The sequence below is a fragment of the Camelus dromedarius genome, chromosome 33, assembly GCF_036321535.1.
Source record: "Camelus dromedarius isolate mCamDro1 chromosome 33, mCamDro1.pat, whole genome shotgun sequence".
In the NCBI taxonomy this organism is placed as follows: Eukaryota; Metazoa; Chordata; class Mammalia; order Artiodactyla; family Camelidae; genus Camelus; species Camelus dromedarius.
In genome coordinates this window covers 10,052,380-10,075,991 of record NC_087468.1, presented here as the reverse complement: position 1 = coordinate 10,075,991, position 23,612 = coordinate 10,052,380, and the positions used below count along the sequence as shown (strand labels likewise).

At 34.2% G+C, this 23,612-nt stretch overlaps 1 protein-coding gene across 1 annotated transcript in view; it reads right to left on the bottom strand.

Moving 5' to 3' along the window:
- Positions 1 to 338: 338 nt before the first annotated feature.
- The window catches only part of TSGA10 (testis specific 10), a 57,835-nt gene continuing 34,561 nt past the window's right edge, over positions 339 to 23,612 (bottom strand). The window contains exons 12-20 of the mRNA XM_010991920.3: positions 20,893 to 20,948; positions 19,596 to 19,764; positions 16,961 to 17,071; positions 13,807 to 13,992; positions 9,157 to 9,366; positions 7,630 to 7,832; positions 5,998 to 6,102; positions 5,670 to 5,819; positions 339 to 939 (exon numbers count right to left, since the gene is read on the bottom strand). Coding sequence (XP_010990222.1) covers positions 915 to 939; positions 5,670 to 5,819; positions 5,998 to 6,102; positions 7,630 to 7,832; positions 9,157 to 9,366; positions 13,807 to 13,992; positions 16,961 to 17,071; positions 19,596 to 19,764; positions 20,893 to 20,948 — 1,215 coding nt within the window. The 3' untranslated portion in view covers positions 339 to 914. The remainder of the gene's footprint in view (positions 940 to 5,669; positions 5,820 to 5,997; positions 6,103 to 7,629; positions 7,833 to 9,156; positions 9,367 to 13,806; positions 13,993 to 16,960; positions 17,072 to 19,595; positions 19,765 to 20,892; positions 20,949 to 23,612) is intronic.

Genomic DNA, 23,612 nt, shown 5'->3' with positions numbered 1-23,612 from the left:
TATGAATACTATTAATGACAGGACTTTTTTTATTAAAATGGCAAGAGTACAAATAGCTTATATCAGTAAAATACAGTAGTGTTCAAATTGTAATATCAACATTAAATCAAGGCCTATGGACAGAAAAGGGAAGAGATTTGGGAGATTTTAGGGCAAATAAGGAAACATCACTGAACTTGTTAGTCTACATTATAGACAGCTGCCATAGGCAAAAAAAAAATAAATAAAATGGCAATTAAGTTGATTGCAGTATTTTAATATTTTAAAGAAAACGTATTAAAAATACAGATTTTTATTAAAAAATCTTACATTCTTGACAGATATAGATAGCATCACCTACCTTTCTAAAAATAGTAGGGGTAAACACAATTGTAGAAAATGTATGTTAATTAGTGGCACAATACTATGCATTTAAAAACCCTGACACACTCCTACTATCTACTGTTCTCAAGTCAGATTATGGCCTGGAATTTATGTCAGCTTGGCTCCAAAATGGAAAATGGGGTCCTAGGCCAGTATTGGTCAATTGTGCCCAGGTTGGCACAACTTCTCTAGCCATGAAAGCATAAATCACAAAGAAAAAATCAGTTTTGTAAAAACACTTTTCCCTCTTTTTATAAGCTTCTTTATTTACTCCGGATAGTTAACATAACCATGTTCAATAGTGAAGTAAGCAGATTTTACACTCACTATTACTGTATGGATAGAAAGAGCCATATGCACTTTTGTTTTTATAAGTCATCTCAGATCGCTGTGATATGGCACATGAAAACAGAGATTCAGAGGCACAAAGTTAATAAATACATTTAACATTGTTAAGCATTCAAAAGATAATGCAATCATATAGCAAAAAAAAAAAAAAATCAGTTTGTAACTTTGACCTCTCCCAAGGATGTGAAGAATTTTTCCACGTGTCAGAAATCTCTATAGCAAAGATTCCTGCAAGAGAGGAAAAAATTACATAGATGAATAGTTTTAACTCAATGACTTCACAATACATGAAAAATCTATTCTAACATTACTTAGGCAATACTTGAGATTTCTTCCCCCCAGCTTCTGTGAAGGAGAACAGATACAATGTACTTTCTCACTCAATTTTCACAAACTGTGATACATCCATATCATGGAATAATGTTCAATAATAAAAAGGAATGAACAATTGACATACAACAATTCGGACAAATCTTATGGACATTGTGGTAAATGAAAAAAGTCTCAAAGTTACAACCTGTGTGTGATTCCATTTATATAATATTCCTGAAATGACAGAATTACAGAGATGGAGAAGAAATTAGTGTTTGCTCGCGGGTAGGGAGGAGGACGCGAGGACTGTGACTACAAAGGTGTGTCATGAAGGAATGAGTTCCCTGGTGCTGATGGCGCAACTCAGTACCTCGACTGAGGTGTTATTACATGTGTGGTATGTAAAAAAACTGCACACACACACAAACAAGTGCACGTAAAAAGTAGTGAAAACTGAGTAAGGCCTATAGACTAGTTCACTGACTACCAATGTCAGTTTCCTGATTTGTAAGATATTGCCATTGGGAAAAGCTGGGGGAAGAAAATGGGGGAAGGATACGTGGAACTATCTGTACTATTTTCGCAAATACCTACAATCATTTCAAAATAAAAAGTAAAGCGAAACAAAACAAAACCTCGTTATAGCCATACAACGCAACATTACTCAGCGGTTAAAAAGAATATCCAGTAATATCTGATACATACAACAAACTGGATAAATCTCAGATATATAAGGGTGAGTGAAAGTCAGCCACTATAGACTACAGACTATCTGATTCCATTTATATGACAACCGGAAAAGGCAACACTATAGGAAAAGCAAACAGATCACTGGTTGAGGAAAGTAAATTAAGTACATTGACCGTTGTTTGGATAATAGCTGGCAGTCAGAGGATACCATTTAAAACAAACAGCAGAAGCTTACATTTTTTAAAAGAAGGATTAAGGCTACTATTAAAAATATTAATGAAAAGGTAATCTATAATAAAACACAATTCAATCTTTTGAGTGTGAAAAGAAATGTGCACAAGGAAGAATAACCAAATTGAGAAAGAAATACAGTAAATAAAACATGGTTAAACACACTTATCATAATATAGGATAATATGACAGAGTTGAGACCAAATTAAACTGCCATATCAATAATGTAAAGGAGCTTAACTTACCTATTTTAAGAAAAGAATTTCAAAATGGATTATAAAGCAAAATTCAAATCCATACTATATACAAGAGAGATACTTAAATGCAGTGATTCAAAAAAGCTAAAAATAAAGAGATGGACAAAGATTTACCAGGTAAATGGAGACAATATGGAAACAGGAGTTGTAATTCTAATACCAGACAAAGTAGATGTCAATCCTTCCTCCTTCCAAAAAAATTAAATGCATCAGTAAATAACCATAAAAGCCACATTCACAATGAAGATATGACAGTTCAGAATATCTATGCAACAAATAAAACAACAAACTACCTATATAAAACAAAATTTATAGGAGATACAAGAAGAAATAAAAACATATAATAGGAGATTTTAAGACACCATTCTTAGTAAAATAGGTCATGTGAACAAAAATTAAATGACATTATAAAAGAACTAAATAGATACATTACACTACACTCTGATAAGAAAGAACGTATCTTCTCAAGTGCACATTAACTGTTCACAAAAATTGATCATGTAGTAAAGTACAAAGAAAACATCAGTAGTTTCCATAAAATAGAAATATTACAAACAAGAGTCTCTAATCACAATGCAGTAACACTAGAAATTAGAAATGAAACCAAAACAACAACAACAAAAAAACCCTTTTCACTGGAAAATTAAAAGATATTCTATCAAATAACTCCTGGGTAAAGGTGAAAATACAAACAGAAATTAGAAAATTTCTGAAAAATAATGATCACAAAAACACCACATATCAGAATCTATGTAATACATTTAAAGCAGTGATCACAGAAAAAATCAGAGCCTTGAATGTCTACATCAATAAAAATGAAAGAATGGCAATAAATGAATTAAATTTCTAACACAAAAAGCTAACAGAAAAAATTCCAGCATAGTAAATGAAAAGCTAGCCCAAGTAAGGAAATAATATAAATAGAAACAGATATTAAGATAGAGAAATGAAAATAGGTTAAATCAGTAAATCAAAATGCTGGTTCTTTGAAGCAATAAACAAAGTAAACAAACCATAGGCTAAGGCAATCAACAAACAAAAAGGGGAAGCACACATATACAAATAAGAAATGACAGCAGGATATAACTATTGATATAGAGGAAATTGTAAAATTTATAAAATACTGCAGTGGTTACTTCTGTGCAAATAAATTTGAAAATCTGGATAAATTTTAGACAAATAAAGTAGAGATAGAAAGCTTAAAAAGACCAATTTCCAATGAAGAAATAGAATAAGTTATCAAGGAAGAACATGACAAAAAAAAAAAAAAAAGAACGACAGCTATGTGGTTTCACAGGTAAATTCACCCAAATCCTTACAGATCAGATAATTCCAAACTATATAAACTGTTTCAAAGCACAGTAAACAAAAAACTTTCAAATTCTTCTTTTGAAGCAAATATAACATTGGTATCTAAACTTGATAAAAATATCACAAAGAGAAAATTATAGACCAATATCACTTAAGAATATTGATACACAAACCTAAAATAAATAAAATTTTAATGAACACTAAGAAAATAATACACTATGATCAAATAGAGTCTATGCCAGAAATTCAAAGATGGGTCAGTAGCTGAAAAATTTATTAATATAACTCACATATTAATAGTTCTAAAGAGAAGAATCATATCTTCATAGATACTGAAAAAGCCCTTGACAAAAACATTCTTTCCTAATAAAAAATCTTGAAAAACTAGGAATGGGTGGTGTTTCCTTAATGCCATAAAACATACAAACCTCAATCCTAATGCCAGCATCTTACTTAATGGGCAAACTGTAGAGGCATTCCCACTAAAGGTCAGAATTAAAACAAGGATGTCCACTTTTGCCACTACTATTTATCATTACTCTGAAGACACTAGTGAATACAATTAACTAGAGAATACAATTCAAGAGATAAAATAGGAAAAGAAGAAATAAAAATTATCTCCTTTTGCAAATAACATGATAGTATACTTGGAAACCCCTAAAGAATCAAAGACAAACTTAATGAAACCATAAAAGAATTTAGCGTGGTAACATGATAGAAAATTAACATGCAAAAATAGCATTTTTTGAAGATACAATAAATGAAAGAAACCCCATTTACAATAGCAACAACAACAAAATAAAGTATTTAGGAATGAATTTAACAAGAAATGTTCAAAACCTATATAGAGAAAATTACAAGCCATTCCTGAAAGACACAAAGCAAATTTGAACAAATGGGAAGAAATCTCTTCTTCTTGGTTAGGATGTCTCAACATAATCAAGAAAAGTGAAAAATGAAAGCAAACTGAGACAAATGAATCTAATGTTATTTCAAATGTATACGATGACCACAGTGAAAGGGAAAAAAAGAAAATTAATCCAAGTAGTTTAGGAACATAGTATTTGACTATATGCCCTCAAGACTCGGTTAAGGGTGTATACAGGGATGGGAAGGAAGAACTGTAAACAGATTCTGAGCATTTGAGTTGGTCTGTTTATTGTAGTGATATAGGTGAAGAAATTCTGAAAGTATTTTAGATGCATTCTGGGACTGAGCAAATAAGTAACTGTGCCACTGCTGTTGAGTAGGTGTGTTGATGTTGAACCAGATTCTCACTGAAGAAAGGACACACAAATACAGAGTGGAAGGAGGCAAGGAAGAAACTTGTGACGATGGTTCCAACTGGAGGTACTGGTTACTGTTTAAAAGCGTCTGTTGTGGGGTGGTGGGAAGAAAGCAAGAGACAGAGGGAGAGGGAGAGAGAGAGAGGGAGAAAGGAGGACGTAGCATGTGAGAGTGTGTGAGATAGCTCGTATGTGGTCTCAAACACGTAAAAAGCAAATGGGGATGGGGCGGAGGGGATAGCTCGAGTGGTAGAGCACATGCTTAACACACACAAGGTCCTATGTTCAACCCCCAGTACCTCCTCTAAATATAAACAAATAAATCTAATTACTTCCCCAAAAAAGAAAGAAAGCAAATGGGGTAAAATTTTAATAATAGTGAGTATGGGTAAAAGGTATACAGATGCTCTTTGTATTATTTTATTTTTATTTTTGTTAACTTCTTGTAAGCTTGAAGCTATTTCCAAATAAAAATATTTTTATAAAATTTGTAAAATATCAGAATATAAGATATTTTCCCCTGAAAATTTAGCCTATTACTTTCCTAGAGTATATGTATTTTATGGTGCTGTTAATAATTAGCCAATATTTTGTTAATGAAGGTATATGAGAAAAATGTGTCTTGTAGAAATTTTTAAAAATCAGATTTTAAAAATATAATTTATGTAAACATTAGATAGAATAGACATCTTTCTCTGGTATATTTATATAAAACTAATTAGCAGTATATTTTTGGTCAACATATCTAATTATGTAATCATGTTTAAACAGCACTACTAATGACAGACTGTTACTGAGTTTTCTTATCCCCTCAAATATGCAGTTTCTATTGCTATGTGGTTCCCGAAGAATGGATCCTTAACGCACTTACTCTTCTAATGATCGATCTAGGCCTCGGTCAGGAGATCGATGGTGAACACGTTCTGGTGAATGACATTTTGCATTTGGCTTCATCGCAGAACTCAAATGATAAGCATTACTTGAGTAATTCTGGCGGCGAAGTTCTTGCACGGCCCTCTCCCTAAAGCAAAATAATGAGGCTTTCAAACTTTATCTCCAGTGACATTATTAATACTGTCATAAAACTGTAGTTAAAATCATACTTGAAAATATAACCATCATGAAATAACCAAAATCTGTTGTTCTCTAAGAAGCAATGCTCTCCAGGCTGAACACTGCATAGTGTTTGAAAGGCTTACCTTTCAAAGCGCTCTGTCCCTAGCTGTCTCTTGGTAATGTCTAAATCAGCTTCCAACTGCGTTACGACATTCCTGAACTGGGCCACGTCTCTACTCTGGATGGCCCTGTGTAAAGGAATGTAAGAGTGACAGCTAATTAAAGGTAAAATATGGCTAGGACTCCTAGAGTACATGAAACCATGCTGGCAATGGTTTCTCGCTGGATCCAAGCAAAATTGTGATTTTAATAGACGTATTAGCACATCGAAAATAATGCCAAGTTTAGATGTAGTAAATGTGCAAAGTAGCCTACTAAAAGCCTAAACTGTCCCAGCCCCATTCAATTAGTTAAACCTTCCCCGTCTCAGTTTCCCAATGTTTAGATGGGGTGATATTATTTATTATCTCTTTACTGCAGATCATTTTTACAAGTGTACTTTCAGGTATTATACATATATTCCAGTGCATATAAGACTGGACACACTAGCACCATGATTAATATGCTCTGTGTGTGTATATAAACATTTAATCAACCAAATGCCTTATGTATATTTGTAGTGAAATTTGATATATCCACTCTCTTCAATTTAACAGGATAGTCCTTAGGGCTAAACAATGGCTCAAAAACCCTGTGATAGAGCCCCTATCATAAGGACAATAATGACAGAGACAAACGCTGCTGGCACAGGACATTCTATCCTCGTTGCTGGCTTTCAGGACTGCATTGTAGACTGCTGGAGTCTAAACTTTAGAGAATAAGAACACAGAAGCTTATCAGGCTTACCAGTTCTAAGTGGCAGTACTTACCAGCAAGTCTAAAACAGAATGTCCCCCTTAAGGTGGGAGTTTTGGCACACTCCACTGAGGCAGGTTTCCACCTCCAGCTTGAGAAAATAATCCTGCAGAACTGGTTGAATGTATCACAAAAGCCCAACTGCAGTGACTGAAAAGAATGGCTCAATCACAGCTGCCACAACCTAAAAAGTTTCGGAAGGAAACTGGCCCTGGCTTTGCAGCCTTGGCTCAGCCAGGGGCTCCTACAAGTGGCTGATTCCTGAGACATTGCTTCCTGTCCTTCCCCACATCCCACACTAGGATGGGAGGGCAGAGTTGAGGCTGGATGAAAGTGTTGCAGGTGGACAGATAAGAACAGAGGCTAAGGGTCCTCGTCAGGTTTTGTGGGGGGTGACCAAGTTTAACAATAAAATACTCATGATCCAGGCAGGCATTTCCACCCAACCCTCCAGTCCTGTAATAAGGTGCTAAAGGCACTAGGGATTCTTTTTTTAAAAAGTCAAAATCAATGCTCTGGGGGAAGCCTGCAGCATTCTGTGAATACATGGTTCTTCCAGGTACCCAGTATATACTTATAGGTACATAGAGAAATACTGTGTGACAAACAGACTAGGTAGCAATACAAGGTAGGTCCAAAAATAGAAAAATTCTTCTGGTTTCAGAGTACTTAATTTTTTTCTTATCTGGTTATAAGATTTCCTAAACATAATATTGTTAAATCAATAGATGTTCTCTTATACGCAAAGCTCTGATGGAAAAAAATATGGCACTAAATTGTCTAAATTCCAGCCTTAGCCTATAATGTACTCAAAATTTAAGAAATATGACTTTATGTTATCATATTGCTAGCCAACTCACATTTTATTTTCTGCCAAACAAAGGTGTTCTTTAAGAAGCTGAATTTCAGATTCTTTTTCTTGAAGTGCTATCTGAGACTGATATTCTTTGTCTCGATTGGCCACCAGCAAAGCTTCTAGATTCTGCATGGAGATCCTCTCATTTGTCATCTGACTCCTGAGGAGTTCTATTTCAGAACGAGCAGAATCTAACTCATTCTCCATCTGTACAATAACAGGAAGACACCTATACTTATTCCCATTTGTTCACTTAACCGATTTATTATCAGAGACAAATTTCTGTATTATGTCATAAATTTAATTTCTTGATTACAAATCGTGTCCTCCTTACCAGATACACACACACACACACACACACACACACACACAGAATATCACTTTCCCCAACCCTCTGATATCAGAAAATTCATTTAAGTAAAGAGTATGATTAATCCCAAACTGCAAACAACTCCCATTTCCAGCTTTGATATTTCTGAATATATTTCTGCAAGACTGACATGGTAGTATCTGTGAGTACTGCTTTGTCTTGAGTTAAGTGAGTTACAAACACCTAACCACCAGGGATGGAATGTCATCGTATTCCATAGTTAAGATAAGGAGCAATTGCATATTCCCTCTCTTGCATGATCCTATGGGAAACTTCACTTTTTGAAGGTTATCTTGAGCCTAAATAATGCTCTGTAAGCCAAATGTTTCTTCAAGAGGGGGAAAACCAGACATCACTATTTAGAAAAAAAATTATTCCTATCTCACAATATACATTATAATAAATTATATGTGCATTTTTTAAAGTTAAATGTGAAAAGATAAAACTCTAAGAAAAGAAAGTTAAATAAAATTGAAATAATTAGGAGAGGAGTAGGCGGGTGGGGAAGAACTAGAAACAATTAGGTGTAGACTAGAAACAATTTAAAAAATGATATTTGACCATAGAAAAAATAAACATATTGATTATCATTATAAACAACCAAAATTTACAAGGAAAAAAAACAGATGAAAATAAACTCAGCAAACAGTTAATATCCTATATAAGGAAGATGAACAAATTGATGAGAAAAATGAACTAATGATATGAACAGACAATTTATAAAATACAGCTAATTAGTAAACATACAGAATTAATGCACCCTTACTAATAATAATCAAATAAAAGTTAAAGCAAGATTAATTAGTAATTAATCAGCCAATCATTAAATAAATTTAGGTTAAAAGAATATCATTAAAGTTATAATTTAGCTGGATAATCCTCAATCTCATGGTTCTTTGTTGATTGATATGTCAATGTGTTTTATAATTCTTTTGGCTAAAAGTAAATGCAAATTACATACTCAAAGGAAGAGTTTCTATTCTGACCTTGAATTGTTTGGAATACAGCATACATTAATTTCTTTTACTTTAAAAATAAAATCTCAAGTTGAAAGGCATGGCGTGATGTGATATTTTATAAAAATAGTTTGGTTTTTTTAAATTGTGGTAATTTTATGGTAATAGTAATATTGAAAGAACTATTTTAAAATGTATTACATACCATTTCTATCTCTTGATCTTTAGCAACCAGCTGTCGATTAAGAAGTTCTTTGCTTGAGTCAAGTTTAATACAAAGTTCCCTTGTGGAAGACAAGTCTGCAAGGGCAGATACTTTTTCGAACTGAACCTTCTGAAGCTCCTCTTCCATCTTTACAATAGACTTATGTAAAGTAGAAATCTGGGACTTGTAGGACCGTTCTGCATTTAAGTGCTGCAAGGACAAAATTATTATATATAGAGACGTTTTCTTAACTTAAAAAAAAAAAACGACAACATGGAAAACAATGTGGGGCAATCTTTTAATGATAGTACTTTTAGATTACAAGGAACTTTAAATGATATAGGTGATAACAGTATGTACAAAACATTCTGGGAAAGAAATTCAGGTTTCAGATTTCTATATATAAAATCCATGAGGAAAGTGGTCAACTGGTCATTCTTTCTAATGTACTTAGAAAACAACTTATCTCAGTTAAATGTCTCAGACCCAAAGCTAGTTGAGATTTACATGTTTAGCCTATAGTTCTGTCTATATTTGCTATAGTTTCAATTATTCTATAATATAAATATCACCATTGTTAAAGACAAAACATCAGCCACTTTCACTCACAATACCCATTTTCCATTCTTTTTTTTTTTTTTTTTGGTGGTAGAATGGCTTTTTCTTTTTTTTTATATGTAAACATTTTTATTGAGTTATAGTCATTTTACAATGTTGTATCAAATTCCAGTGCAGAGCACAATTTTTCAGTTATACATGAACATACATACATTCATTGTCACGTTCTCTTTCACTGTGATCCATCACAAGATCCTGTATATATTTCCCTGTGCTACACAGTACAATCTTGTTTATCTACTCTACATTTTGAAATCCCAGTCCCTTCCCACCCCCCATTTTCCATTCTTGAATGGCACGTTTATACCAGCTGTAATATCATAAAATGAGGACCAATAATTATCCAACACTAATAACTCTGAGGGAAAAAGACTCTGGGCAAGTATAAATCAAGAATACATCCACATTATGGAAAATAAGAGCAGGTTTTAAAACTGTAATATGAAATTGAAGTTATGTAAATGCTTTTAAATGTTCAAGACAATTCCACCCTCGTTTTTTGTTTTTGTTTTTGTTTTCAGAAAAAATGTCTTTTGTAAGTACACTGCCACCTACAGAGAAGTATTTGCTATTATGTGAAGCTAACAGAACTGAGAGGCAAATAAAGAAATTTTTCTTCCTTTACAAGTACAATGCACACAAAAAATTGCTCCTGGAATAAGTCATTTGGCCACAATTCACTCCTATCTTTCTCCCTCTATTCCTTCCTCACTGACTCTACTTCTCACTCATCCTTCAACCTTCTATCTAACCATCCATCTATCCACCCACCCATCTACCCATCCGTCCACCTATCCATCCATTCCACACTTATTGAGTATATTCTAAGTTCCAGTCAATGTGGCTAGATGCATATCCAATGGAAAGCAAAATGGTCCCTGCTTTCATGAGTAGAGTCATGTATCAATAAAATAATCATACAGATGAACATGTAAATGCACATTAAGCAAATATTTCTAGAGACAAAAGTGTGTAACAGACGAAAGTGACTAAGAGGATCAAGGAATTCAGGAAAGGCTTAACTGAGTAAATGCCACTTGAACTGAGATCTGAAAGGTGAGTAGATATACACTGTGTGTTGGGAGGGTGGCTTTTCAATCAGAGGACAGCTAAATGCAAAGCAAGAACAGAGAGAAGGCTAGGACGGCTAGAGCTCAGAGACCACAGGGAGGAGTGTAGGAGATGCAGTTGAAAAGGTATACAAATGACAAAACAGAGCGTCTAAGCCATGTTCAAATTTAGATCTTTATCTCTACTAAAAGATCTTCCAGAGGGAGGTTATGTGATCAGTTCTGTGTTGTGAAGAGATCACTTTGGATGTTTCAGGTTCTAGTAAGATAGTTGATTAAACTAAGTGGAAAACCTTCTGGATAAATAGAACAAAAAATTATTTTTGCAATTCATAGCTGAGCTTTCAGGTAAAAAAGAGAAATTCTCACATGCCAAAAAAAATAAAGAGAAGACAAAACCAGAGCAAGGAGCAAATGAGCAGGCCTGAAGCTAAGAACTGGGGGTTAGAAGACCCAGTAACTGTGAATGGCTTAACACACTCAAGCAAGAATAGGCAACAAGAATTTAGGACTAATGGATAGTCAGAACTGAGATCTGCATGTAATCTGGGGCCCTTGAAAGGAGGCTCCAGAGAAAAAAAGCCATTCAACCTCACAGGGAGACAACCAAAAGTTTATCCTGACCTAGATTCTGGATAGAGAAAAAAATGTCTTCTGTAAGAAACTGAAACATTAGGTCTGGATTCACCCAATTTTGGAATCTGACTTTACACTACACCCAGTTCTAAACTTTAACCTAAAGTCTGTTCCATGCCTGCGATAACTTGGAGTCCTTTTGTAGAAGCAAACCCATCTCCCTGGCCATATTAGATTCTATAGCAGGGGGTGGGGTAGTTTTACTTCAGGGGAGCTGACAGTCAAACACAAGAGGACGCAATCCGCTATGAGTCAGAGTCAGAGCAACACAACATATATAGCAAGGTCAGACTTCCAGAACTTCAAATTACTGAACAGACATTTTATAAGGCATGGGAAAATATGCTTAAATGTTCATTAAAGACAAATTGAAAAGAAAAGAATAACACTTTCAAAAAGAAGCCAGATTTGAAGAAACATCAAAAAGAATTTCTGGAAAGAAGGAAAAGTAGTCAAGAAAATTAAAAAAAAAAAAAAAAAAGACTGCATCAAAGTACGGACTAGCACAGCTGAAGAGAGAAGAATGAGCTAGAAGACAGATCACAGAAGAGAAATAAACATACAGAAACTATGATAAAAAGATTAATAAACATTTGGGCATATTATAAAAGTTGAAGGAGACAGTAGAGTGAATTTGGAGAAAGCAATATTCAAAGATATTACATCTGAGAATTTTCTGAAACTAATAAAAGGCATCAATACTCTGATTGAAGAGGCACAACAAAACCAAAGCCAAAAATAAATAAATAAATCCATGCCTAGACATATAACAGGAAAACCACAAACAAGGAGAAAGAGAAGACTTTAAAAGGAACCAATGACAAAAGACAGACTTATAAATAATGACAGTTAGCTTGAAAACAGACTTCTCAACAACAACAAAAAAAAAGACAAGAATTATTTTCAAAGTTAAAGTGAATTAAAGATCTAAATACGAAGGGCAAATTTTCACATACTTTTAGGATTTAGAACTTTAAAGTGAAAATATAAGAAAATATCTTTCTGGTCTTGGGATACTAAAGGATTCTTAAAGAAGAGTAAGAGCATAGAACAAACAGAAAAAGGCTGACAATAATCCTGACAATATCAGATTTAACACTTCTGTTCATATTGCAAGCACAGTGAAATACAAGCCACAGACAAAAAGAAGATAACTAATATATTTAAAAGGATTATTATCAAGGATAGATAATTCCTACAAATCCATATGAAAAAGATAAGCAATGCAATAGAAAAATGGGCAAAGTTTATGAAAATTCATTTAAGAGAAAAACCAAGAGAAAATTCACAGAAGAGGAATCCTGAATGGCCAAGACACATGAAAAGAGCTTCAATTTCACTTGTAATCAAGGAAACACAAAACAAAAAGTATGGAAAAAATTTAAAAGTCTGATAACACCAAATATTGATAAGTATTTGAGAAAATGATAACTCCTTGATTTTCTGTGGAAGAATAAATCTTTAGAGAACAATTTGACAACACTTAGAGAGTTAAAACTGCACGTCCTGGATGCAGTTATTCCACTTTCGGGCATACATACACCTGGAGGAATATATACCCACAGAGAAATGTGAAAGGATGTTTGCCACAGCATTCTACTATAGAAAAAGTGAAGACAGTTAAATGTCCTTCTGTACAGAAATGAAATTTAAAAATAAAATATTTTATTCATGACTATAGATGCAACTGTTTAGATGTACACTATATGTGCTAAAATAGATATATTTCAAAATTATAATATAGAACAAAAAAGGCAAATTGCAAATGAATATCTACAGTATATTACCACTTAAAAAATCTTAAAGCACGCAAAAGGTTACACATCATTTGTGGGTGACAGGTATGTAGAAAAAGTATAAACAGATGCAAAAGACTTATAAACTGGTATGAAAGTTCTACACACCAACCATTAGGGAGGGAGGAGGGGAAAGGATGAGGAATTGTACCAGCAATGTTTCATTTCTTTAAATAAAGAGAGACTTTATTTAAAGAATAAATGTACTCCTTATAAATACGGTAAAATGTTAGTTAGCATCCTTCAACCTGGGAGATGGGTATATGTGCATCTTCTATATTACTTTTTTGGGGGGCACTGTTTTGGCAAGCTTGAAATAGTTCCTAATTTTTTTAAATGCTAAAGATTATTCTAGTTGTAGGGTAGGCAAGAGATTAGAGAACCAGAGTGGAGAACTGTTAACCGGCTAACAATCACAGTATATTTAAATAACTTAAGTGTTTGTTTACATACTTGATTTATGGAAAGGCAAACAAAACTCTCTTAAATATGATGCAGGAGATACTACAAGTACATTTCCCCAAATTTACCTGCTCGAGCTCTCTAGTGAGGGAATCTACTTTTTCTTTTAATCTGTTACCCTCGGCCTCAGCAGTGATAAGTTCTAATTTGAGGGTATTGTTATCTGCCTCTGCTTGACGGGCCTTGTTTTCCCAGTTTTCAGCATCTTCATTGGCTTTTCGGAGTTGGTCCATCATTTGCCGGTTCTCAGATTCCTAAAAAGCAAATTTTGGGCATTAGTTTAAAAGTGTAAAATGTCAAACATGTGATGCAGATTCAACATTGTCAGGTCTTTGGGAATTTACTTGCCACGAGGACCATTTGTAATATAACCTCAAGGAATCCCATCTATACCCTCAGTTTAGAAAACTGGTCATCCTGTAATTAACGAAAGGGAATGGGGCCAGGATCTGCCCCAGCTCCTGAATCACGCTCACTCACCGAGTAAAGTTAAGTAGTTAGTCTTATCTTCAAGACCTCGATGACCATGTTCTTATATTGGCTTCTGTTCAAACAAAACCCTTCATTGCCTCCTTTTCCCACGTATCTGCTTACTGCCTACTTGCTGGTCTGGTTTCTGAGCTTCTGCCTTGACCGACCTCTGGTATCTGTGTATTCCCTTGTTCCTGGCCACTCTTGTGAGTTGTACTATGGCTACAGAGCTTCTGACTGCTTGCACAGCGTAAGTGTCAACTTCTGATAATGCTTTTGGTTTGGTGTATTTCCTCTCGGGTTCCTGTCTTTCCTTCATAACCCCAACCTTAATTTTCTCTATCAGGGACTGTTCTATGATTTACTTTTGCTCTCTGTTCTAATACCTTGCATGAAATTGCTCAGAAGTAAAATATCAAACCTGTGCCAATAAACGCTATTCATAAATACACATTCATGTATATACTGTGCATACACTATAGGACCACATTTTAAAAACCTTAAAAGTTGTATCATGACTAAATAGGGTCTTATTTCTAGAGGAAAACAATCAGCTCCACAAACTATATACTATATTGAGTAATAATTATGAAGCTACTTTAAAAAATATATTTTAGTAGAATGGTTTGGCCAACTCATTCTAAAAAAACCATTTATAATTTTGGTAATTAACTTAAAAGGCATGAGATCTCTTTCTCTCCTTCTTGTTAATAAACAATACATTTCCTTCTCAGAAACACTGGGCTAAATAAATGATCAAATTGCAATAAACAACGTCTCACCCTTTAAGGCTTTCAAATCATATTTAAGTTCTCACAGGTATGATTAAGTAGAAGACTGGTTGAAATTCAGTTAATATCGCCATCTTGTGGTCTAGTTGTACTAATATGAAAAGATCTTTGCCACGTCTGTTGGTTAACAAGTTAACATATTAAAACTACTCTACTGGCTTTTAAGATTCAGATATTCCAAATGTGCCAGTAGGAATCTGATGGGCGTTTTCTATTACTGTACTAAAGATAACAGTTGTGCATAGAGTATGTACTTAGGAGGTACATGGTATAATATACTTAAACTGAATTTTATAGTGTCTCCTAACTGCTCTTCCTCCTTCTGATTCTGTTACCCTTCTGATTTATTCTTCCAGCAGTTCCACAACAATCTTTCTAAAAGGCAACTCTTCAAATAACTTCTGGGCTTATGCTGTCATAACAGCTTCCTGAAAATATAGTTCAAACGAGTCCTTCTTACCTCTCTGTTACCAGCCACCTCTACACTCCACACTCTCTGTAGAATCTACATTCTAACCCCTACGTCTTTGCTCAAGTGGTCCTCACTGCCTAGGGTTCCACTCTGTTTCCTCTCAGTTTTTCATCTCTGGCATCTCAACACCCAGCATACCGCACACTGAACAAATGAGTGAATGAATAAACTACTCAACAGTTCTTAACGGACCTCCCTACCAAACGGGACCTATGGTTCGTTCTCTCAGGCGGGTGCCTGCTATGTTGTGAAAGGGAATCTCATAAAGGAACTCATCCTAGGATGCTAAAAGCTGAGAGAAGTTTGATGTGTGATATCTGAAAACACAATTCCGGAATCTGAAAGCCCCAGTGGTGGCATTTTAGAAAATGTGACAGAGTCGGGAGAAAAAGGGAAGTGTCTAACATTGACTGAACGCTTACTATGTTCAATGTTGTTCAGATATTCATTTATTTATATTCTGCCCTATTCCAGGACAGACTTCAAGGGCTCACTGTGCAGGCCTGTTTTACTCACTTGGGTGTTCTTCCCTTACAGGTGGGACACCGAGACTGAGGGAGGCTGACTAGTCTATAGAAGCCCATGTCATTAGTGAGAAGAGGAGTCAGACCTATCTGACTCCAAAGCTTCAGTCAGTTTATGACACTGCTTTGCTAGCACCTTAAATTCAAGAAATGTAGGAAATTATCTGCTTTGGCAATGTAAGGCTCCTTGCTGCCCGAAAGCAAGATCGCAATTCTGGAGTTTCCTTAGAATATCTTCTCTCTCAAAGTCCAAAACAGTCTTATGCACACTATAAAGAAATGCTCAAGATATGTTTGTGAACTGATATTAAATGATATGTTATATAAAATAAGAAAAACAGTTTGTGTGGAGGAATTCCTATCAATGGTTTGATTGTTACGTAGGTAACACTACACCTACTACAGCAGTTAATCCAACATTATTTTCGATAATATTTTGGCAAATGGACGTACCTAACATCCTTGGTCAAGCTGTCTGTTTATTCCAGGGTTGTGAACACATGTACCCAAATTTAGTGGGAATCATCTGATGTCTGACACATGCGCCTGGTCAAATGGTTACTAACAGAGAATGCAGAAGAGAGCCACCTGCCCTCTGGTCCTAAGAAACAGATGGCCCCGCAACAGTGATCAGTTCTTACCTGCTACACAGTCAGGTGGAGCCTCTCTCGTCAAAGGTTTGTAATTGTAAACTACCATTTTCAAATGTAAGTGGGCTCAAGTTGATTCTGGCCCCCTGTCCTTCATCCAAACATTGTTTCATGGCAAACTAAAACTTGAGTTACTTTTCTAGACACTGGTGACATTCTGAATATATAGTTAACGTATCATTATCAACACTAAAATATGCTATGTATTTTAAAAATGCACTTGATTCAGCTATGAGTATAGTCAATCAATAACTTTAATGAAAATTCTTAGGTATCATGAGCAAAGGGAAAAAAATATATATAAGTATACGTACTTCGGACTTTAATATATTCTTCAGTTTATTAACTTCCAAATTAGTATCTTGGACCTTCTGTTTTATGTCACTAAGTTCATTATGAGTATCATTCAATTTTTTAGACAGTGCCTATAAGAAAAAGACAAGTTTGACTAGAAAAACTTAAAAATTACTCTGTCAAAGCCCCATAAATAAATTTTTAAATATTTACAATAAACATAGTAAATAAAAGCTAATGTACCTAATGTATAAAACTCAAACAAAGACAGTGAGAAAACACAAGACCAAACAGTAAATCGGCAAAGAACCCAAACTAAATTCGCAGAAAGGAAGCAAAAGTCGATAATACTTGAAAAAAGTTAAAATTTAGTAGTAATCAAAGAAATGCTAATTAAATTAATAAAATACTATTTTGCCTATCAAATTAGCAAAGACTTAAAGCTTTTCTGTCATAGCAATGAATGGGCATTTCCACATATCGTTGGAGTAAGTGAAAATCTGCAAAAAGCAAATATGTGATCTGCAGCCTAGTTATGTATCAAAAGACACTTTTAAATGTTCATAAAAACAGGAAAGACAGGTATGTTGCTTTGTGTTAAAGGTGGGAAATGGATACGGGGTATTCATTATATTTGAAAATGCTCACTTAGAAAGATCTTAATTTGATAAAGAAATCTCATAAGCGCTTGATTCAATTTGAAATTAAATCTATAAAACTGAAAGAAAAAGAATGTGCATTAAGGCATTATTTGCTATAGTGATAGTATTTATTCACTTAGGTGAATGATGCAGTAAATAATAGTATCTATGTAGCGGTAAAACCACATAGAATGCTATGCATCCATGAGAAATGTTTGGAATGATTTTTAATAACAGAGGAAAATGAAATGTTTATTTAGTGAAAAAAATCAGGATAAACACTAAAAACATCTCAACTCAATTTGTTTAAAGTTGTGACACTGAGGGAGAAATTCTTTTAAGGTTTCTATTATGGGTTCTTAAATAGCCTGCAGTGCACAGGGACCCACCTTCTAACCCTTGGAACCTATGACCCAAACAAAGGAAAAAATACTCTTGAACATTGGTAAATTGTTATAATACTAATTTTCCTCTGATTATAAAAAATGTTTATGAAGTTGTAACAAAGCAAGGAGGTACGTATGATGGTATCGTAAGCTAATAATAGCTACAAAACATTTATTGAGTGATTATGCTAGACACTCTGGCAAGTGCTTGCTAGACATATTCTCATTTACTCTCCGTGTTTCCAGTCGATGAAGAGATTTATAGAAATTAAATGATACGATCACAAGCCAGGCAGGGGGACTCACACTCACAAGCTGCCTTCTCATGTAGAACAAAGCATGATATAAAGTGGTATATAGTTTTACCCCAGCTGTATTAAAAAGTTCATGTGAAATATAATATAAAATTTTTTAAGTACATTGAAAGTCAGTAAAAAATACATTAACAGTGGCTAACTGTGGATGGTAACGATGAGAGTTTTTAATCTAATTTTTTATAAATGTAAGTTATATTTACCATTAGCCTATTTTGCTCTAGCTATAAATAGAGTACACAAAAGTAGATCCTATAATTCACATCTTTTGTTTTTATTGCTATTAATTTTTACAAAATAATCTTTATTTTAGAATAGTTTTAGACTTGCAGAAAATTTGTGAAAATAGTATAGAGAGTATCCATGGACCCTACACTCAGCTTCCTCTGTTGTTAACACCTTACAAATTACATGGTACATTTGTCACAATCAATGAGCCAATACTGCTACATTATTAACTAAAGTCCGTATTTTATTCAGATTTCTTTCATGTCGATGTAATGTCCCTTTTGTGTTCCAGAATCCTACTATTCATTAACTTTTGAACAAAGTACATTAACAGCACAGGAAACTTTTTAATAATTAACAAAGCTTTGCATCTTTATATCTGTGTATGTAAATTTAAAATATTTAACAGTTAAAAAATACAGACTTTTATGATGCAAACACATTGAGAGTGATAGCAAAGTGAGGGAAATGACTTGAATTGAAGAATTTTAAGGGGGGAAAATGTTTCCAGACAGAATTTTTTAATATTAAAATTAAAATAGTGACACTGACTATACTTCAATTAAAAATTTTTTTTAAATAAATAAATAAAATAGTGGTACTGAAAATGAGGGCTGTGGATGAAGCTGAAATACACTGGCTTAGAGAAGGAGCAATTATAAAAGAAATTTTCCTAAAAAGAAAAAGAATCATAGTGCTAAAGAGGACCAAATAATGTGGCACAGTCCATATACTCATATTCAAACAGAGTGATAGTCCATCAAATAAATGAACCCTTTTCTTAAAAGTTTCTGAAGGTTATCTCATTTGTTGATTTATTCAAATATTTCTCCTTCACTAAGGAAATACTTCCTAAAGTTTAATACAAATTAATTATAACCCTATCCCCTCTTTTCTTTAATATTTAACACCATATGTCTGAAATTTTCATTTAGCAAATTATGCAGTATATTCTGTGTAATAAAGGTTAAAAAAAAAAAAAGGCTGGTTCTAAAGCCTGAGGTTTTCAACAAAATGAAATGAGGGCTATGCCTCAGAAGAAATGTCTGTTTTTCTTAGGGAAAACGATTCTAGGAACAAATATACCTGGTTTTCTTGTTTAGCTTTAGAAAACTGTTCCTGGAGACTGTCATTCTCATGAGCCAAGATATCCCTTTCCCTGGCAATCTGGGCCAGCTCGTCATTGGTTTCATCCAGTTGCCGACGCATTCTGGAAATGTCTTGTTCACACATAATCAGGGCTTCAGTCGACTGTCTATTCCACAGATCAAACAGTACATCAGAAGAGACATTTTACCGAAACAGAGTAACAAATTATCACAAGACAGAAGATGGACAGTTGGCACTGAAAAAATTTGAAGAAGTTTTAAAAGCATTTAAATTTGTAGGAATAAATGCTGCGAAGACAGTGCATTAGAGTTTCTCTGTGTTGCCAACATTTCACTATGAAAACGGATGCCACATATACACAACAGTCAGTGATCTGCTCAGTTACTTCAAAACTTCTGACTCTCAAGTGTAAGAAAGCCTTCATCCTACCTCTGGCCTTTTTGGCTTAGTCTCCTCTGCAGGTTTCTCTTCCTCTGCCCTCTTAAAAAGTAATGGTTCTCAGGGCTTAAGCCTCAGCCTCCTGATTCTGCTCACTCCACCTCTTCTCTCAGACAAATCCTATTCACATCCATGACTCTCAACCACATCTGTCCCCAGACGACTCTGAAGTCATCAGCCCCAGCCTCTCCCTTACACTCTAGACTCATGTTTAACTGTCTACTGGACATACCTACAAGAAGGTCTCAAAGGCTCTTCAAATTCAGAGGAAGAAAAATTTCCCATATAGTTTCATCATGTCCAGTATTCCTTCTTAGCCAGAACCCTGGCATTTTCCTAGATTCTCTCCCTCAAAGTGCCTCACTCCTGTCCTCACACCTCAACCCCAATCTATCATCACCTCTTCAGCCTGGGTAATCCTTCTAACATAAATACCTCAGAATTCTTTAATGATTTCTCATTGCCCAAAGGGTAAAATCGAGGCCCATCTGTCTGTAACACAGGCCCCTCCTGCCTGCTTACTCTCCTCCCTTTACTTCTCCCCTTACGCTCTGGGTTCCAACACACTCGCCCACTTGTCATTCAACAGGCTGCTGAACATGGTCTGTGGTTCTCTGTGGCTCTTTGCTATTCCTTCCACCTTGAATGCCCTTCTCTTTCCTTTGCTTGGCAAACACCATAGCCTCTCTTTATTTCCACAGACTTAGGCTTCCTTTCAACATTAGAGATTTATCATCTTGTACATAACATTAAGCCCCTTGCTTCTTACTATCTTTGTACCTACCATACTTTGCCCCCAGTAGGTGCCCAAATTCTTGTAGAATAAGTGATTTACCTTGATGCCTGTTCCATCTCAGCAATGATATTCTTCATGCCTGAAATGGTCTTTTCCTTGAAAAGTAATATAAGTATTAAATAAAAAATTATCTTAAACTGTTATTTCTGTTAAAACTGAATGAACTAAAAGAATTTCCCCTCCTTTTTTGATTTCCATTTGGTTTTAAACATTTATGCTCTATTCTTTTTTGCTACACTTTAAAACTAAAGCCTAATATATCAATGTGTCTGTACTGGATACAAATAATAGATTATACTTATTAAAGCAAATACTATACTTAGGATTATTGATATGAGATCATCATATCAAATACTGTTTAAAAGATGTTTTGTGCAGTCACCCAGCAGCACAAGAACACATAAGCACCCTGTTTTTGGAAGAAAACCAGTGGTTTGGCTTTGCAGTGTTCTATACTGGGAACAGGACTGTTTTACTTCCTCACTTCTTCATGTTACATATCTCAGGAAAGCAAATCACGAAAAGCTAAATTTAGTTATTAAGAATAATAACTTTGATCAAGTATAATATTTATATTAGTCATCAATATCATCTTCAAAAAGCTGCCCCAGTGGAATTACTTATTAAATTGTACTATTAATTTTAGGTGTGAGCTAATAAGGAGGTAAGCATTAGGCCTAGAACAAAGGTATAAAAAAATAAACTATGAATATTCTTCCTTTTCAAGGGTGTGGTGAGGGAGCAGAGTGAATGGAGTCAGTCAAGACTGAAATGAAGATGAATATCTTAATTCCATCCATATTGTTCCCATGCCTCCTCCTTTTAAAACTCACTGATTCTGAACTAGTTACAAATCTACACATACCTAGGACAAACATTAGTCTTAAAAAAATAAGAAATTAATTTTCACTAAATAACTAGATTTCACTTTGCCCTTTGAATTTTCAAATCCTTAGCAACCAAGTAACAAGATGAAAAAGTAAACCTATATTTCCCAACCAGTGCTTTTCCTATTCAACAGAGACAGTTGTGTGCGTGTGTGTGTGTGTGTTATCTTTCTTTATTCATGTGCTCATCTCCAGGGTATTTTTAGCTTGGGTTTCTGGTAGAATGGTGCAGATTCCACATCTGGCAACAATGGATATTGAAGTCTGGTTAAAATATCCATTAGCAAAACTGTTAAATCCCTTTAAGAAGCAGAAGCCAATGGAAGAAAAGCTCAAAAGAGAAAATACTGCCTAAAATGGAATATTTACACAAGCTTTTGAAATATAATTTAACATTAAATTCTGAAAAGTGCTTCTGACAGTCATTACTTGGTTAAGCTTTAAATGTGGCTCATAAGACTAAAAGGAGTTTCCTTTATCAATAGAAATCCATCTTGAAAGTAAGATTCTCTAAGAACATTGTAAAGTATCCAAGGCAACAAAGTAATTGAGTAGAATCCAAAATATATACCTCGTAGTCTATTTTTCTCTTAATATGACCCTAATTGCACCATTTCTCCAACTGTTGAAATTTATGCCATCATTATCAATTTGATATTCCTCGTCCCTCAATATGTTTGTCTAATCAGAGACATAAATTCAAGTTGTTAAAAATTCAATCTAGACAGGATGGTCATAAATCTACTTAGAAAAAAAGAAACAGACTTAAAATTTTGCACATATATGGCTCAAAAATCTATAATCTTGCTATTGAGTTTTCTTTTAATTGGTAGCAAGTAGTAGAACATTTTTTCAAACTATGATTACCAGAAAAAAAATTGCACCTTATTCACTATAATGTAGACTTTTCCATAATAATTTATTTCTGTAATGTCCAGATCAAACTATAAAATTACTACTTTTCACTAAAAGGTATTGTAAATTCAGTTCTGAAATATCATTGTAGAGATCATTTCCTCTTCTGAATGTTTAACACTGTTTTTAAAAGTTATTTTTCCCTTTGTAGGATGGATGTGTTTACATTCACAATGCAATACAAAGCTCTTAATTTTGAAATGGACTTGCAACTCAATATTCCTTGTGAAGGAAAAGATAATTTTGGTACAGTTAGCAGAATGAGAGAAATGTGAAATATGAGCTATAACAGAGGGAAATGAGATTCAGAAAGATATGAATAATTTGTTTCTAAATGTTAATGTTCTTTAAAAAAATCATGTTTAACTATTCAAAAAGTGGTCGGAATATAATAAAAACGAAAATCCCACCTGCAAAAAAAACCATAAAATTTTTAAAATATTAAAAGGTATTAACTATAAAGTAGTAAGTCAGACTTTTCAACAAGTAAACCAAAATTTACTACCTCATGTACTTTGATAACTTCAATTATGCTCATGATTCCTGAATCTATTAACTTCAATTTTCTCTCCGAATCTTAAAATTCAAGAGCCTAAAAGTATTTCAACTACATGTCCGGAAGGCATGTCAGTAATCTTCCTTTCAGCTCGTTCTGCTTCCTGTGCTTCCTACTTCATGCATAGGAACTATTCATGTGGTTCCTAAGTCAGATAGTACATCTTGCCAGTCTTACTTCCTTAACAGAGCTGTCTGTTTCTCTCACGGGTGCTGCCAACTATCCCAATACAGTCCATATCATAGTGCTCCTAACTAGTGTCCTTGTCACTATTCTCATTTCCCTACAATGCATCTTTTACATGGATTAACAAGTGCCACGATAATGTTTCAAAATAAAGATTTAGTTGTAACATTTCCTTTATATTATTTCAATGATCCTCTATATCCACGATGATAGAA